A 17,660-nucleotide genomic window follows, 5' to 3' on the forward strand; every position below is an offset into this window, starting at 1 on the left:
TCCGAATGGTACATTACAAATACTGCTAATAATTATCAGTAAAATTCATAATAGTAACAGATAAGAATGAGATTTACAATAAATCTGAGTGACCATTAAAATTCATTAACAGTTTGGTGCTTCTTTGGCTTGTTATCAATGCATCACCTACTCCGAGGTTCTCGTACTAAACACTGTATGGTAAATATAAAGTAGACAGCGTTACAAAGATATCATTTATTATTCAAAGTAGACAGCGTTACAAAGATATCATTTATTATTCATCTATTAACATAATTTGTGGACCACACAATATAGAAATGTGTATACATGCTATAATACTTTGATCCCTGAGTGGCTAGCGCTATACATGGCGTCCTTTGGCTCTTCTGCAATGTTTAGTAAGTAAGTGACGCATAGATAACAAGCCAAAGTAGCACCCACAGTTCAACTGAACTGCTAAGAAAAATACAACATTCACCTAAATAACCACAAAATCCTGTTATCTTTACAAAAAGTAGGCTGCTGCATTAAGCACTCCTTATTCAGTGTACAGCACTTAATTTACCAATCTACATATTTCTTTAACCTAAAATTCCTCATAAATAAAAGATCCATAATTATAGTGTAATATCCCTTGTCTGATATGTAAAATCCTATTAACTACAGCCCTTATAGTGCAATAACCCTTGTCCGATGAGGAAATTCTATTAACTACAATCCTTATATACTGCAATAACCTTTGTCCGATAAGGATCATCCTATTAACTACAATCCTTATAGTTCAATATCCCTTGTCCCATAAGGAAATCCTAATAACTACAAAATAAACTAACATTTAGAGAGATGTTCTTTTATAAAAATTAAAATTGCTACTCTTTAAGTAAAGTACTTATTCACTTCAACATACAATGCCACTTCTTTACCAAACAGTACTGCTACTAGTAATAATAAAATAATGCTACATTACAATAGATATTACATTTGTATGCTCTACTGTAAATGAACTAATAAATAAAATAATTTCAACTTAATTATATAATCATTAGCTTATAAATTAAGGGTATTTCATGTTGTATGCTACCAAAGTATGTATGACACATCGACATTATCAAATATACACTAATAACAAAATATTCTTTGATCAGGATAATAAACCAAAAATTAAATTTCAAAAAAATAAAATAATTCAAGAGATGCATGAAAGATCAGTGAACAAAACAGCTCATTTTAACTTTGTGGATATATGCTTAAATATTCTTGACTGCCATTCTACTATAACAATTTTTTATGTATAATCACAATTTCTTATACCTTTAATTTTTTCCGAACTGTTTAATTTGTTTTAAGAGCTTGGAGCCATTTTATGTAAAAGTTAAGAAATTAAAAAGAGCAATTAACTTCTTGACCTAAACTACTTCCACACGCATAAAACATATAAAAAAACAGTTCTCCAAACAAGTACTTGTATAAATTAAGCATATCATATACAAAAGTGACAGTGTTACAAAAAGTTGTCTTATAGAAGGCAGCCAAGATCCTTTAAGCATTCACTGACCAGATAATATTCTCTTATGGTATACAATTGACAGAAGAGGTCTGTAATCTGTCATCTACTTTTAAACCTATCCAATATCATAATCTATAGATGCCTAAAACACTATAATAGAATTCTGAGCAACTGAGTTAACATTTCTTAAAAATCAAGAAATCAAAACTCAGACCAACCCTCCCCATTTTCAATCTCCCCCTGTAGGCTAATCTAATCTGAATGAGCTAGCCTACCAGGTATGAACAATTATAGTTTTCTTTGACTGGTTAGATCTGAATTTAGCTTAAATTTAGAGTAAATCAAGTTCAGAACTTTTTATAATGAATAGTTAAAGGCAGTATGTTAAACTAAGCAAAACCTGAATAAAGATAATTGAAGGCCATCTGATGCAGTGCAAGATAAGCCTACAGCTAGCAAAGCAGCCTACGGTAGGCTTAAGTGAGTGCAAATCTGTCTCACTACTACCTAGATACCTAATAGGTATTGCAGTCATGCTGCATAGGCTAGGTAGGTAATTAGGAAATTATCAAAAACCGTTTTTATATTTGGTCTGTAACAGAAACCAAAAGAATTATTATAAACTTAAACTGTTTAAAGAAAAGTTTAACTCGCAGTGAACAGGCCTAGGGTCAGCCGATGATGTGGCACCCATCCATTCAATTTGTAGCCTAATCAGCCTAGGGTGGTTACAGGTCTTGGCTGCATGACAATATCTAACGCTCCATATCTAAACTGTATCAGTTATTAATTAGGATCTGAGATCTGGTGGTCTTTAACGTCAAAGTATTACGAAACATGGGACTAGGCCTAGTCTAAGGAACTCTTGCAAATGTACCAGTGAATACAAAGACAAACGCAACCCCTCGACTACACCGTGCCCTTCGGCACCAACCATATGATAGAAAATTGCGTGTTCTTCTCAAGAGACCATCGTATAACACGAATCTCAAATTACTTCAGCCAAACTTCGGTGAAGTTTTAACAATCTGCCCAACCCCATCGCCGACTAAAACGGCTCAATTAACTCCTATCGTAAACCCACCCTCCTCCTTCGCGCCATCATATCTCCCCCTCTGGGATTTCAATAAGATGAACGACAAGCGCAAGGAACATCTTGAAATCGCGAAAAGAGCCCGAAAATACACTACCTTTGGTACCGAGGTTAGAAGGGATGATATGGTGTTATAGGAGCTGCGAACAACCCTTCCTTTCCCCACCAGAGAACAAGTAAATATAGCAAGTTTACTCCTCAGTCGCTAGATGGCACCACGTCTTCCCGGACTTTCGTGGGAAATCATTTTATTTTTTCCCTTCATTCTCCACAAACGTTTGGGCCTTTGATAGTAGCAGCTGGTTTCTGAGAACTTCTCTGTTACTATGAAGTCTGTTAATACATTTACTTTGGCGTATTTAAACGTTTATTGCAAGTTTCAAAAGTCACGTAAACAATGACTTATCTTTTGGTTGTCAGAGGATGTGATTTTTAATCACCTTTTAGAAGTAGATCGACACAATAAAAATAATGCTTCTCTCAATAAAAAGCCGAAGAGTGCGTGTGTTTTTTTGGGGGGTTGGGGGGGTGACTTAATACTTAAAACAAAAAGTGTGCTTAGTTCATAGTTGAAGGGTCCAAGTGCAAATGAACGGAAAGCTATATCTTTACAAACGGAGTTTTTACTATGAGGAAAGAACAGCGTTAAAGTTAAAGAGAACGATACAGAAATAAATAGTTTGGATCGAGGAAATGGCCACTGAAAGGATTACAGAGAGAGAGAGAGAGAGAGAGAGAGAGAGAGAGAGAGAGAGAGAGAGAGAGAGAGTTGTAAGAGCTTAAGAAGTACCTAAACTTCTAGGAAGATGAAAATAAAAATTATTATCATATGGGGTTATTTTTAAGAAAAACAAATCCCTAGGGGTACTTGTTGAAAGAGGGGTATGTAAACTACAGCAGGCTACGTATTTTGAGGGAATGGTTGCTGAGAGAGAGGAAAAGAAAGGAATCCAATGCAAGATGTCTTGAAAGTCTGAAAGAAAAATGATATAGTAGCACTGCAGTGTGCATACTGCAACACATTCTTTTCCTCTCGAAAATGTTAGCTCATCATTTGAGTTCAGCGCTGGTTAACAAATTTCTAGTTACATCTTTTGATTCTTATAAAATTTGTGTTATATGAGACAAAGCCGAGTTTGTAAGTTACACAATATTCCAAAGCTAGGTTAGATGGACCTTTATTTAACATAATTGAACAGGATCCAGTAGTGACCGAAGCTCGACCTGGGCTAAGCGACGGCAATGCTAAACGTGGGGTTTGTGGTCTGTAGACTATTGTTATTGCAAATGAGATATTGTATTCTAATGGGAATTTTTCCACTTCGCATTAATTTCCCAACGAAAACCCACAGCTAGGTCATGATATATTGCATAAACAGAACAAGAACTTCCAAAGAAGGTTTTGGCATTATTTTTCTTAAAGATATCACAGCACGCTTGTTGATATCAAACCTTACTGAACACTCAGTGAAGGACCAATGTCATCATCGATGACACATTTCTCAATATTTCTTATTCTATGGAAATAATCAAACCTCTTCAGACTTTAATTATCATATGCCATGGATTTATAAATATTACTGTAAGGGATATTACATAGATTAATTTATTTATGCCTGGAGAGAATACCTCTGAAATTTCTTCCCTCTCTTAGCAGTGAGAATTGTAAACTGCAGTGACAGTAGTAGTAGTAGTAGTAGTAGTAGTAGTAGTAGTAGTAGTAGTAGTAGTAGTAGTAGTAGTAGTAGTAGTAGTAGTAGTAGTCATTAGGATGCAAAACATACACATGGTGGAAATGTTTTTAAGATTCACTGACTCTTGTTTTGTAGTTGCTGATTAAATTGCCCTTATGATAGTGCGACTTTGATTCATTATAAGATAGTACATAGCTTTGAGCCGCTGCACTTCTTTTACGTTAATAACTTCGTTGAATATTACCATGATTGGTATGGAAGGGTCGGGAAGAGAGTTGCGGGTGGCGTGTGGAATTGGTAGAGAAAACATATTTCACTGAATGGTATTTTTTAAAAAGAAAATTCAACAGTATAATTTTCGTTGCTTTCCGATATTCCAGTTTTAGTATTTTTTTCTATTTTCAATATTCTCAGATTTTTCATTCCAAATGCCCTATTTATTTTTGTTTTTTTAGCTTTGGTTTGGCAGCCTCTGTGCTTTATTATTATTTTATTAATTATTATCTTATTATTATATTACATTATTATTATTATTATTATTATTATTATGATTATTATTATTTATTATTATTATTATTATTATTATTATATTATTATTATTATTATTATTATTATTATTATTTAAAAGCACAGCAGATGCAAAACCAAAACTAATTTAACTTTGCTATAGGCCTACCATGATGTGTGTAATCATTTGTTGGTGCAAATCTTTAACAAAAAGTAAACAAAAAATAAAACAATGAGATTCGGAATTTACACGTGAGTTTTCCAACAGCCGTTTGAAAATAAAAGTTGAGAGAGTTAACCTATACTTTGTGTTGTTGACTTTACATAATTCTTCCTACGACAAGCTAGGTGACGAAGATAACACCGTGTGTACTCGAAGTATACTGATTTAAGATTAATGGAGAAGACACAATAAGGATGACAGGACTGAGAAGTAGCGTTCTTGCCAAAAAGGGTATAGAAAAAATGTGAGTCAATCATTTTAGTCTTGAATGTAAAGATAAGGTAACTTAATAATGTTAGACAGGCAAAGGATGTCGACATTATTTTATTTTCAGTAATATGAGAGATATCTAATAACAAGGTCCTTCAGAGTATATTTTGAAGAAACTTGATTCATGTATAATACACAAATATATTCATCTGAGGAGTAATGCTTGTCTCCAGCATTTTAATATTCAAGGCGTCCTTCAGCGGATCTCTCCTTTTAGTTTTCTGAAAAGAAAACTATTGTGGCGGCTTTGTCTGTCCGCCTACACCTTTTTCTGTCCGCATTTTCCCTGTCCGACCTCAGATCTTCAAAAATACTGGGGTTAGAGGGCTGCAAATTGGCATGTTGATCACCCACTCTTCAATCATCAAACATACCAAATTGCACCCATCTAGCCTCATTAGTTTTTATTATTATTTAAGATTAAATTTAACCATAATAGTACATTTGGCAACGATATGGGCCAAGCCACCACTGGACCGTGGTTAAAGTTTTCATTGACCGCGGCTCATACTGCATTATACCGAGACCACCAAAAAATAGATCTATTTTCGGTGTCCTTGCTTTATGTGATATATCGCCAAAGAAAGACCTCTTGGATCATTTGGATCATACATTTTCTAGGCAACTCAAAGGTAGGTAATATATGAGGCTCAGTTGAGATGGTCGTTGCTCTTTCCCATGGGGACTTATTCATTTTCAGTTTGATTTTCTTATAATTCGAACTTGTACGTGTACGTAATTTCTTTAGCCAATAATTTGGTATATCGTTATGGTAATAGTTTCAGAAATCAGTCTTCTTCGTAACATCGTTATGTACTAGCATTTCAGCTCATCTCTATTTCAACCTTTCTTCACGAAAGCTACAGATTAATGCAGTTATTCTTACTTTCACAACAGTTACCATAAGATTTGTTATATCAAGTTAGTCACAGTTGCCACTTATAATTAAGTTCCTTTAATAATTATCATTTGCACTGTTGATTTTTACTGCAGTAATATCAGTTTCATTAGATTTCATTTTGACATGTTTCCCCTTATTTATTTTCAGCTCCTTCTCTTCTATATAATGCCTCTTTCGTCTTGTTTTCGTAGGTCCAAAAACACTACCTTACGATTCACCTCTCGACAAATACCATACCTTCTTTAGTGTTTGTAACACAAGTTCATGTACAGCTTCACTGAAGGTTGCACTAAGGTCTACTACATATTACAATTGTATAGTTACTCATGCATTTCACATCAGAACACAATGCTCTTTCTGTAAAGCCATATATTCTTTTCTTTAGACCTACAGATTTACTAATATGAAAATTAAGATCTTCAGAACGCTTAACAAGCTTCCGAGTTATTACTGTTTCAGTAATTAAAAAAAAATGAAGGACTACATGTTGGTCTATGACCCCATAAGAATCTAAAGCCAATTTACCTCTCTTACTCTTAAAAACTGATTTAACACTTTCTCACTATCAGGCAACACTGTTTTGTAGGCTCATGTTTATAATTGTTGTTTTGGTGTAAATCTACAACTTCACGAATATATATAGCTGTTTCAATGTCTGCTAGAGGGAATGGCGTCAAAAGATAGTATTGTCATTCTCTTGCTTTACCGTGTCTTCTGGTGTTCTCATTTTCAGCCTTAGAACTTTTTATATTTTTAGTCGTGGCTTCTATAGGAGATACTACGGTTCCATTATCTTTTCATACAATACTTTTTAAAAATGTTACACACACACACACACACACTATATATATATATATATATATATATATATATATATATATATATATATATATATATATATATATATTAAAGTATGTGTGTGTGTCGTGAGTTGGATTTTAGTAAAATACCATATATGTTAAATGAAGCAATGGGCAGGCCGAATGAGATATGGAAGTCAAATAGATTGAATAAATAAAAAAATATTATAAATGGGCCTTGTGCTTCTGTGTTACCATAAGGACATGGATGGCTGTATGGCAGAAACCATTGTAAGGACATTTTAAAAATAAAGCTTTAAGAAGAATGTTAGGAGTCAGATGGTAGGGTAGAGTTAGGAATGATGTCATAGTGGAAATATGAAAGTTTATTAGTTGGTGATAATGATGATGAAAGGGAGACGAAAATGGATATATTTTGCGTGTGTGTGCGAACAGGCAAGCGCTAGTGTTTATTTAAACAACATGGTCAATATCCTAATTAATAATGCTCTTTTCCTTTTCCATAGTCTACACAGAGAGCATTTGTATATATTTCCCTGCCCGTGTGTTTAGTGTGACAGCACCACAGTTCTCTCTTTTCATTAAGTCAGTAACCTCATTGTCCAGTTTAGTAAGTCATACTATGCTCTTAACTTCAAAGTTTCCTTCTCTAACAGTTTTTCCTTAGCTAAAATACGCTCACTTCTTCACTGAACAATGGAGGATAAATCTAAATTTGACTTGTCATTGGGTGTATTGAAGTTGTTACGTACGCATTCTTTATTTTGCTACTTTGACTAACCTGTAAATGCCGTGTATAATTGAGCATTCATTGTCACTCTATAACAGAGATAGAACGAAAAACAATACGAGAAATGAATCTTCGAATCGCGTGAGGTAGAAAATACGGAAGTGACGGTGGTTGTGGTGGGATCGTCTGCCTCCTCCGCTTGCTGGAAAGATTTACCGGTTGCGGCATTAAAATGCTACGATTAACCTCCAGGCTTAATTCTCATGTAACATCGAAGGTGAGACGACTTCCAGGGGTCTTCCATGTATCAGCTGTTGTCATTTGTCTCGTAGTTTGTGTTCGCATGGATTTGAAAATCAGGGTTGTTTTCATTTGTTTTCCTTTGCATGATCAGCTGATGAGATTGCCATTGCTAATTGACCTTGCAATGATAGGCCTTATCAATTTGCTGTTGTCATTTATCTTTCATATGTAGAACACACTTGTAGCCTGTCATTAGAAACCTTAGAACAATCGTAAACAACAACTTTGTAAGGAAAAGTGTAAATTTGCATGCCCAACTGCTCCATCCATTTTCTGCATGTCAACACGGCAAATGGGTCTCCTAATCCTTCGAGAGACGTCGCTGTTACGTAACTTCTTGGAGAATGCTTATGTTTATCAGAGTTTGCTTGGACAGGACTGTCATATACGTATATAACTCCCAGTTCCGTGTTTATTGTTGTGTTGGCATAGCTTTGTAGGTAACCTACTAGGTAGGTAGGCTACTAGGCTAGGTAAATAGCCTAGGTATACTAGCTAGGCAAGGCTGTCAGTGCTATGGTACGTGTAGGCTATCTTCTATCTACTACTAGCCTAGCTAGTCCATCTGCAAAAGTATTTTGATTCTTGTTATTTTTTAATTCTTTATACATTGATACAAATCACTTGGGTCCCAGAGGGAAATGAGGGCTTTTAGCTGTGGGAAAAACTAAAGACTAGCACCAATGCACATTTCAGAAATTTAAAGAATGTAGAAATGATAACAGAATCTAGGCTAACAAAAAATGCATAGTTTAGGCTTATTTGTAGTTACAGTAACATCCACTTCAAAAAAATTATATGTACTAGCCTAGTATCTAGAAAGGCATAAAAATGTTGTATGGACAGTTACTGTGATGCACAGTGTCCCTGGGCTTTACATAGCCCTGCACCTCCCCTCATAATCTGACTTAAAATGCACAATCCTAACTTACCCTTTCTAGATCTAAGTGAACCTAGGGTGGTTAATCTAAGGTGGCGCAAAATACTATGTGCCAAGGGGCGCAGAGCCAATAACAGAGGATCGACACGCTATTATTGCTGATTTTTGGTTGTCGTCACGATAACTGGCGATTGCTTGTAAATAATAAAAAAAACTCAACAAGCTCCCATAAGTATTTGTGAATAGTGCATGCATTACATCAGTAGAACACCCCCCAGTGTCAAAGAAAATAAAAAAAAATCAGCAAAACAGTAACATTGGACTTCAAAAATTATGCAAGCCTTCATATTTTGATCAGATAATACATCACTTGACTTCCATACATTACTGACTTGACCCCCATAATCCCTGTAGAAAAGACTCCAAAATGACTGTCATCCAGGCATTTCTGATATTAATTTTGATGTTGGCTAAGAATAGGAAGCTAAAGTATGATGTTGCATTGTTATTGTAATGACTGGCTGGTCCTAAATACACCCTGGTGCTCTTAGACACTTACATTATCAATGATAAATGACCTTTTGCTCTTCCATATCTGTCAGGATTGTACATAGTTTTGCTTCCACTTCTTCAATATTTAGTTCCTGATTTAATTTGCAAGTGTAAAGCTTTTGCATGGCAGCTTTTCTGGTTTCTACCAAGGAAAAAGAGAAAACAGTCAAGTTAGATTACTTTTGAAGAAACATTGAAGACTCCAAAATGAATCGAAGTAACTAGTATAATTTGCTCAGGCTTCACATATAGTCTTGACCTAACATAATATGTAGGCCTTAGCACTATTGCTTTCCTTGGTATAGCTACCCTTTGGAAGGCAGAACAGCTAAGTTTATTTCAAACTGGTCAGTCCATTATATAATCAAAGTCTTCGTTTTCTTAGGGAAAAATTCAGTTGCAATATTTTTTTTACAGGCCAAGTTCAGTTTATATTTCCCGCTCCTTGTGGTGTGCTCAGTTCAGTATGTATTAGGTATACTACTAAAATAAAAAGATACCTTTAAACTTCTTGCATATAGTGTACAATGTTTTAAAATTTTTATTGTAGGTAGCATTATCATTCATAAACTCCAATCAAAGAAGTACACAAATTGTAACCTAATTACTTTAGTTTTGCAAACCTTTTTCACCAAAGGTTTCAGTGCAATGGTTTGTCTCGAAGAGGTGACCTTGTTGCTGCATCCACACCAAGAGTAGGGTTAAGCTCAATGGAGTCATTCATGCATGAAGATGTAAACATTGTTTTGCTTCTTGATGTGATCTAGAAATGCTTATTTAATCATTCAGTAAGTAAATTTATGTATTTTGTTTTACTTTGTAGTCTTTTAGTGAATAATAATTTAAAATTTTTGTTACAGAATAAAGGATTAACACTAGTTAACAACTTTTCAGGTTGTCCGAGCAGGAGGTGGACGACGGTTACAATCCACCTACTCAGGAGGTGGTGGAGGTAGTGGCAAGGTATTAATAGGAGCGGCTGTAGCAACAACTGGAGTTGCGGGTGTTGTTGGCTACTCATCTTGGAGCCCTGAAAATAGAAAGGTAAATTACTGTTAGTAGTAAGATGTCTAGAAAGTATTCAAGTTCAGGCTGTGGTATACGTAGAGTCTTTGTTACTTAACAGACTTGGCTGTTTATCAGAAAGCCAGTTTGCAAAACGTGTAACATTGAGGTGCTACTGCACCTCGAGTATCTTTATTATTTACCTTTCTCATTAGTCAAGTCTCATCCCCAAGTAGCAAATTGAGCACCTAGATACTCTTGTCAACCAACTAGGTTTTGGTAGTTGTCATCAGCCACCTGTCCTTTTATAGGAAAAGTTCATCTGGCACAAGTACTAACTCCCTCAGTCTCCACTTTGGTGTAAACTGAAGCGGCACTAATCAGCTCCTAATGATCGTCCCACCCAGCTTGTTCTGTGAGCAGGGAGATTTTTGAGGATCTCGCTTGGTTGTTGGTCAACATGAATCTCTTCACAGCAGTTCTTAAGGGTGTGTAGGTGAGGGTTATCCTCATCTGCTACTCATATTTTAGAAAGACAAGTGGTGCTACGAGCCTTACAATTCCAAGACTGTTTTATGAGTGTTTTCATATTGTTGTTGAGTGACAATGTGTCCGTAGTGATTTAGTTAACAAGCAGGGGGGAAAGGATTATACAGCTCGCAGAGCTGTATAGCCATTAGCAGGATACATTTGGTAAACCAGTTTCATAATCAGTAACATGTTGAGATTTAGTAGTCCTTATGTCCTGGTGGTGGGGATGAGGGACAATGTGTCCATATTGATTTTATATAGGTAACTTACAAAGTAATTACATAATTACATAGCTAAAAGTTTCTAAAACCGGCAGCTAGAATTTTGAAATTCGTGGGCTGCTCTATTTCTAGCAGCTAGGCGACTAGCCCCACCCACTTTTGGGGCAGAAGAGGAACAACTAGCTAACATGGCTTCAATTTGTATCTGTTGGCTGTAAACAATTACTATCAGCTCCAGGTTTGTTTTGGAATTCATACTTTATGGTTGCCCTTTCATTGTGTTTATAGCCTTACAGCATAATTAGACAAGAGTTAGACTATTATACCTGTTTTGACACTGATTATTTTTTACTTTTCCGATTACGACAACTTTCAGACTAACTATTATATCAGACTCGAGTACTTCTAGCTTTAGGTATTGTAGCAAAGGCTGTAATTCTTGACTGACGAAAGAATCGTATGATTCTCACTGTTTGCACAGGTTGCAGGGAACTGGTATGTTCAATAGAAGGAAGATGTAATTAATGTTAGGCTTGGGACATTAAAAAGTGGAAGACTTTAAAATCACACTTAAGTAAATTGGCAAGGGATAGGGAAAGAAAGGCAACTTCTAGGTAGATTAGTAAGCCATTAGTTAGCCAGGAATTCCATGGTAATGAAAATGTTAATGATGATGTCAGTGTTGATGAACCTATAATTTCTATTGATCCCAGTTCACCTGTTGGTATCTGCACTTTTACCTAGCTCCCTTCCTTCCGAACCCAACACCATTGCCATTCTCAAGAGTAGAATTGATAAGAGGTTTGAGTCTTGCTGGAATCTCTTACATAGTTAGCCACATCTGTGAAGGTCCTTATGGACAATAGGAGTGCTTTGGAGCATTCAGTGGCTCCTAGTATTAGTGTTTTGTCAGTGGAGCGCCCAGTAGCACCTAGTGCAAGTGCAGTGCTCAAGGTAATGGCTTCCCGGCCCGCTGATTCTCCTAGGCAAAAAGCAATGACATACTCCCCTAAACCTGGGAGGAGTCAAACTGGTAGCCTAAGGAAGGTCAGTGGTGTCTGCCCATGGATATTCGCTCCCTCTGCTGAACTCAGTACTAGAGCCCAGGTTGCAGCTAAGCATCATTGGAAAGGCGTATCACTGGATGTGCACCATCTTTCATCGAGTTCTGATGAGTTTCCTCCCAGATGTCAGCAGCGTTTTTTGGACGCTTTACTCCCCTGAAAAGTGTGCAATGGACATGTCTCAATCTCCTCCAGTGCTGTGTAAGAGAACTAGGGATCCACTTCCTAGTCCTTGTCCTCTCCCTGCAGTCATTGGGACAGCCTGGAATGATTTTCGTCTATTTTCCCCATGACAGAGAGTCAGAGTTTGGCTTCCAAGCATTTGTCCTCTCGTAAGCGCTCTTCGTCTTAGGTAGATTTGTATCCTGAGTGCCCTTCTGTGTCGGGAGTAGACTTGAATAATGTTCAAGTAGTGTCTCAGACCCAGTAGCGCCTGTTTGCTGAACAAGGACGCTCGGTTCGCGTTGGCTCTTTGGCAGGAGCAAAGTGCCCTCCTTCCAATAGTGGATTTTGAGGAAGACTCGTCAGATAATCCTACAATAGTGGAAGCTCCTTCAGTTGGTCTTCCACCTTCAGCTGCTGCTCATCACTCACCCTCCCTTCAGACAGTGCCTCCTGTGTGCACACAGGTGCCTCTTACAGTGAATCCTATTCAGAGCAAGTTAGATAGCATTTTAAGCTTGCTTAAGAAGGCTCCTTCTGCTCCTCAACTTCCAGACTTAGCCTTGTCTCCAATTTCCTCGGGGGAGAAGGGTGATGAGGCACTTCCTCTAGATACTTTCCCTTCAGCCTGAAATACTTTCTTACAACTTTTTCTGGTTTCTTTTCTCTGGTGACTTCTTCGGCTCCAGAGTCTGGATCCTGTAATGCTTCATAATCTAGTACTGTCTTCATCCCAGAAAGCCAGGAGAGCAAAGTGAAAGTTAATTCTCCAAGGCAGTTAAAGCAAGACTGACACATCAAGAGATTCCAAGCCTGGTCGGTGACCAACTTATTACACCTCGTATAGGCATGAGTTGCCATATGCCAGAGATTCCTTGCTTTTCAATCTTTGATTGTTTTTAACTGTTTTTTTTTATTGTTTTTAACTGGTTTCCAGCGGGCGCTAGAAGATTGTCTTATTGTTAAGACCAAAGGTTTGTTAGCTATGAAAAATACAAATTTATTAAAAATTAGTAATTTTTTTATGGTTGGGTAGTGGTGTGTTTTGAACTCTGGCGGTATTAGATGACGTTAATTTTCTCTGGTTATTTGTTATGTACTGTGCCCTGGGCAGGGGCAACTTGTCGCCCTTGTTAGCAATTGAAATCGTCCTTATTTCAAGGCACACACTATATAGTAGGTGACCCTCGGCTGTGGGATAAATGAGTGCCATTCAGAGGCAGTATCTTCCTGATGCAGCTCATTTATCAGGTAAGGAACAACAGACATTATTACAGTGCTAGCAGTTTTCTATTCTTAAATCATAATCTTTTTTAATGTGCTTAGGTAGATGATATGTTCACGCATCCCATCTCCTATTAGTGTGGGAATCAGCTATGTAATTACTTGGTAAATTACTTAAATAAGAATTAAATTTTTATAATAAGATTAGGTTTTATACATGTAATATACTTACCAAGTATTTACAAGATCAGAGCCCTCCCTCATCCCCTTGCATGAACCTAGCCATAAACAAATTGAAGTCAAGTGAGCTAGTTGTTCCTCTCTTGGCCCAAAAGTGGGTGGGGCTAGTCACCTAGCTGCTAGAAATAGCGCGACCCACAGATTAAAAAAATCTAGCTGCTGTTTGTAGAAACTTTTAGCCATGTAATTACTTGATAAGTATATATATAAAACCTAATTTTATTATAAAAATTTCATTTTAGTTATCAAGCTGGGAAAAAGGAGTATACAGCTCACAATGCTGTCTAGCCATTAGCTGGATACATTTATTGATAGAGAAATTTTATGTTAGACCAGTTTAGTTATCAGTAACATGTAGAGACTTAGTCCTTATGTCTTGGATGTTGGGATGGCTGTTTGAGTTCCCAGAATTCCTTGTGGTCAACCTAGTTTATGGAGCTTTTAGTGTTCTGATCTTCAGTACCATATCCAATGTTAGGTTCTGGAGGACCCTTGCAGCACTCCTGGGATTTTCTGGACTATACTTCTCCATTCTCTCTCTGTTGATCACACCTAGGGTTAGGTACCCTGGTGTCTCCTTGTGGTATGTGCTGAGTGGCTTTTTTCCCCTTCTGCTGGCTCCGGTCATTCTCCGAGAGTGTCCATATGGCACACACTTCCATTCATAGCAATTCATCCATCTTTGTGGTGATGTAGGAACTCTATCTTCTCAGAGCTTTTGTTTAGCAGATCTCAGACCTTGTTTACTTTTGTTGAACAAAGTTCCTCCCAGTTATCATGGTGTATGGCTAACTGTCTAGAAGAGAGGAAATCATGAGGATTTGAAGGCTTGGGAATTTGTTGATGATAAAGCTTGGAAAACATCAACATACTATTATCAGATAATAATGTTTTGAATTGTAGATAGTAATAGACTAAATGGAACTTGGGTAAAATGTACAAACCATAATGCTGTTTTCATTATAATGGTGCAAATTCATTGTAAGGTTGTGAAACATCTGCAGAAACTCAGGAAATTGCTCGTTAAGAAAGAGGGAGGAAAGAGCTTAGGCATAAATGCTGTGTGGAAAGAGAAATGATATGGATTAGAACTGAAATCTAGATTTATTTAAAACACTGAGCATTCATAGATGATAGCAATCTTAAGTATAAAAACATTTTTTTTTTATTGATCTTTACTCAGAAGTCTAGATATCTAGACTGAAAGATATTCATCCATCATGTGAACAGTTTCAGTGTTGTGTATTTAAAGAGCTATTAGTACTGATGTTGAACACTTCTGTGCTGGTGTATTCTTGTCTTTTATTTAGGATTTTCTTGAAGAATTTACACTGTTCATTTGTGTGACATTGAATGAATAAATATTGTTATACATTTTCCTTTTGAAGAATGAAGACTTATGATTTATGTTGCCAACAGGGTGTCGAAAAGGTCATTCCTGGTTCTAGCATTGTTCTGGGGAAAATCCTTGGACCCTTGCCTGAGTCGGAACCTCCAAAACCTCCAAAGCCTGATGTAGGTTTAGTGCGCAAGAAGCTTGAACGTGAAAAGAAGAAGAAGAAAGATGAGCCTGAAATTGAAGAAGCAAAACCAGGTAAGTTTATGTAGTAGAATAAATGCAGGGGCATGTGATCTGTGTAAACATTGTTTTATGTTATGGAGTAAGCGGTATGCTCTGATAATTTCAACTTTTAACGTATCTGTATTTTTAAATGAAATCAAGTGTATAGATTATTAGTAAAATAGCAAAATTATGCAAGTACTTATTCCAAGAGATATTTGACTGCTTATGCTATGAACATCATTTGTTTATTTAAAAATTCCCTGTTAACAATAATTGCTAAATATACTAGGTCATGTTGTTATTTCCATGAAGGTAATAAGCTCTGTGAGTTTCTCTTCTCTTGATAGTGTAGATTTTAGAAGGTTTACCACTCCTTTTAGCCCCCCCCTTTTCTTTTTTTGTTAGAACCTGTTCCTGTTGTTGAAGATGTCTCTCCTGGTAAGATTTGCATGAATTTTATAGTATTGCAGGATTGTGCAGATGGAAATTGTTCTTTCTTTAGTTTTACTGTTTGATGCTCAAGTTTTGTGTGTGTATGCAGTGTTAGTCAAGTCTTTGCCTCACTTTTATTTTTGAGTAGATGAAGATTACTTTTTGAAATGCTTTTTGTAGCATTACCGACTCAGGTGTGAGAACTATTGCTTCAATGGTTTGTAGTAGCAAATTTTATATTTTTGGAATGGAAATCTATATGCCATGACTTGCAAACCCTTTGCAGATCATGTCACCTCTTAAGTGTAAACATTTAGGACATTTATTAAAAAACAGTGACATTATTTTTATTACTTTGTATCTGTTGAGTACGTAGTAGATTTGTTTGAGGAAATACAGCTAGCAGCATGTAGCATGGGCTGTTTAAAGAATGGGTATGTTGTACCAGTGTTTGATACTAGCCATTTTGAAAATGTATGTTCATTGGTTCATTAAGGTCTTGCTAACCAAATTCAATATAAAATTTGCATGGGTTTCATCTTTACCATACCATCTTGGTAAAAGAAGTATGCTCTTCTGCCCTAGAGATTTGCCTTCACAAGTTTTGACACTGTTGAAAAGCAGTGTTATATTGATAAAAGAGCCTCTCATGTTACTTTTGATGTAATCAGTATACGGTTTATGCTTCCCCACTCAAACTAAAGTGAATCATACTTCTACTGATTTCACATTTTTATTAGTACATAAAACCATGATTTTTCTTGCTATGTTATGGGTGTTCGAATAAGGAAAGAAAAAAGAATTAAAGGAAAGTGTTGTTATTTAAAGTAAATTTGTTTGAGCAGGGTAAAGGGCCCCATATTCAATACGGCTGGTGGATCAGATTCCGATCTGACTCCAGTATCTGCGTTGCCCATAGACGTTTGGATTCACTTCAGTTTGCCGAAACCAGGTAGAATGAGAAAATGGCTGCTCTGCTCAGTGATGATGCTATGGACTGCTCTCTTGCAGCAGAAATTGGAAAACCCCAGCAAAAATTGAGAACCTGGATTGAACTATGGTTGAAGAAGAGAAATGAATTGTCTCACAATTGTTTATTTAATGAATTGATATTTTACCTTGTTGACTAGTTTAATTATTTGAGAATGGACGAGCAGACTGACATGGAATTATTGTATATGGCCTCCCTCACATAGAAATAAAAAAACACTTGTATGAGCCAACCAGAATCACTGTATTAGAGGTTGCTGGACACACTTTGCTTACGCACCACTAGTTGTTCCTTGGGGCATCTTGCAGAATAGGCCCTTGAGCCTACGGTTCTGTAGCCAAATAAGAGTACAATTTTTAACTTTTGTACACAAAATTTTTAATTTATACAAGGAAAATGAAATATGTATTATTGAAAATATTATCATAAACTTATTTTATGTTTGGCAAATAACAATGCAGTTTAAACAACAGACTAATATATGCTACACACACATGGATATATATATACACCTATATACACAGGCTGTCCCCAGCTGCTGTTCTGATAGTTTGATGATAAGCAAAAATCTCCGATAACGCAAAATCAGTGAATTTTGGCGTGCGCGCGCACACAAACATACACACACACACACATATATATATATATATATATATATATATATATATATATATATATTATATATATATATATATATATATATAGTATATCTTACTATACATATAATTTATATGAATCACGGTGATGTGATAATTATTCATAA

General features: G+C 36.2%; 2 protein-coding genes across 9 annotated transcripts in view; one reads left to right on the forward strand and one right to left on the reverse strand.

The window, feature by feature from the left end:
• Positions 1 to 2,984, reverse strand: part of LOC135197934 (adapter molecule Crk-like) — a 140,085-nt gene extending 137,101 nt beyond the window's left edge. Inside the window, exon 1 of one of the 2 annotated variants that reach the window (XM_064225206.1) lies at positions 2,680 to 2,984. The gene's annotated coding sequence lies outside the window, so the exon portion shown is untranslated. The remainder of the gene's footprint in view (positions 1 to 2,679) is intronic. The other variant, XM_064225203.1, reaches the window with a different exon arrangement.
• A 4,863-nt stretch (positions 2,985 to 7,847) lies between these two features.
• The window catches only part of LOC135197935 (MICOS complex subunit MIC60-like), a 121,725-nt gene continuing 111,912 nt past the window's right edge, over positions 7,848 to 17,660 (forward strand). For 5 of the 7 annotated variants that reach the window (XM_064225207.1, XM_064225208.1, XM_064225209.1 and 2 more), the window contains exons 1-4: positions 7,848 to 8,005; positions 10,358 to 10,507; positions 15,330 to 15,504; positions 15,880 to 15,912. In XM_064225207.1, coding sequence (XP_064081277.1) covers positions 7,961 to 8,005; positions 10,358 to 10,507; positions 15,330 to 15,504; positions 15,880 to 15,912 — 403 coding nt within the window. In that variant the 5' untranslated portion in view covers positions 7,848 to 7,960. The remainder of the gene's footprint in view (positions 8,006 to 10,357; positions 10,508 to 15,329; positions 15,505 to 15,879; positions 15,913 to 17,660) is intronic. The other 2 variants (XM_064225210.1, XM_064225211.1) reach the window with 1 other exon arrangement.

This window comes from Macrobrachium nipponense, chromosome 21 (assembly GCF_015104395.2).
Source record: "Macrobrachium nipponense isolate FS-2020 chromosome 21, ASM1510439v2, whole genome shotgun sequence".
Lineage (NCBI taxonomy): Eukaryota > Metazoa > Arthropoda > Malacostraca > Decapoda > Palaemonidae > Macrobrachium > Macrobrachium nipponense.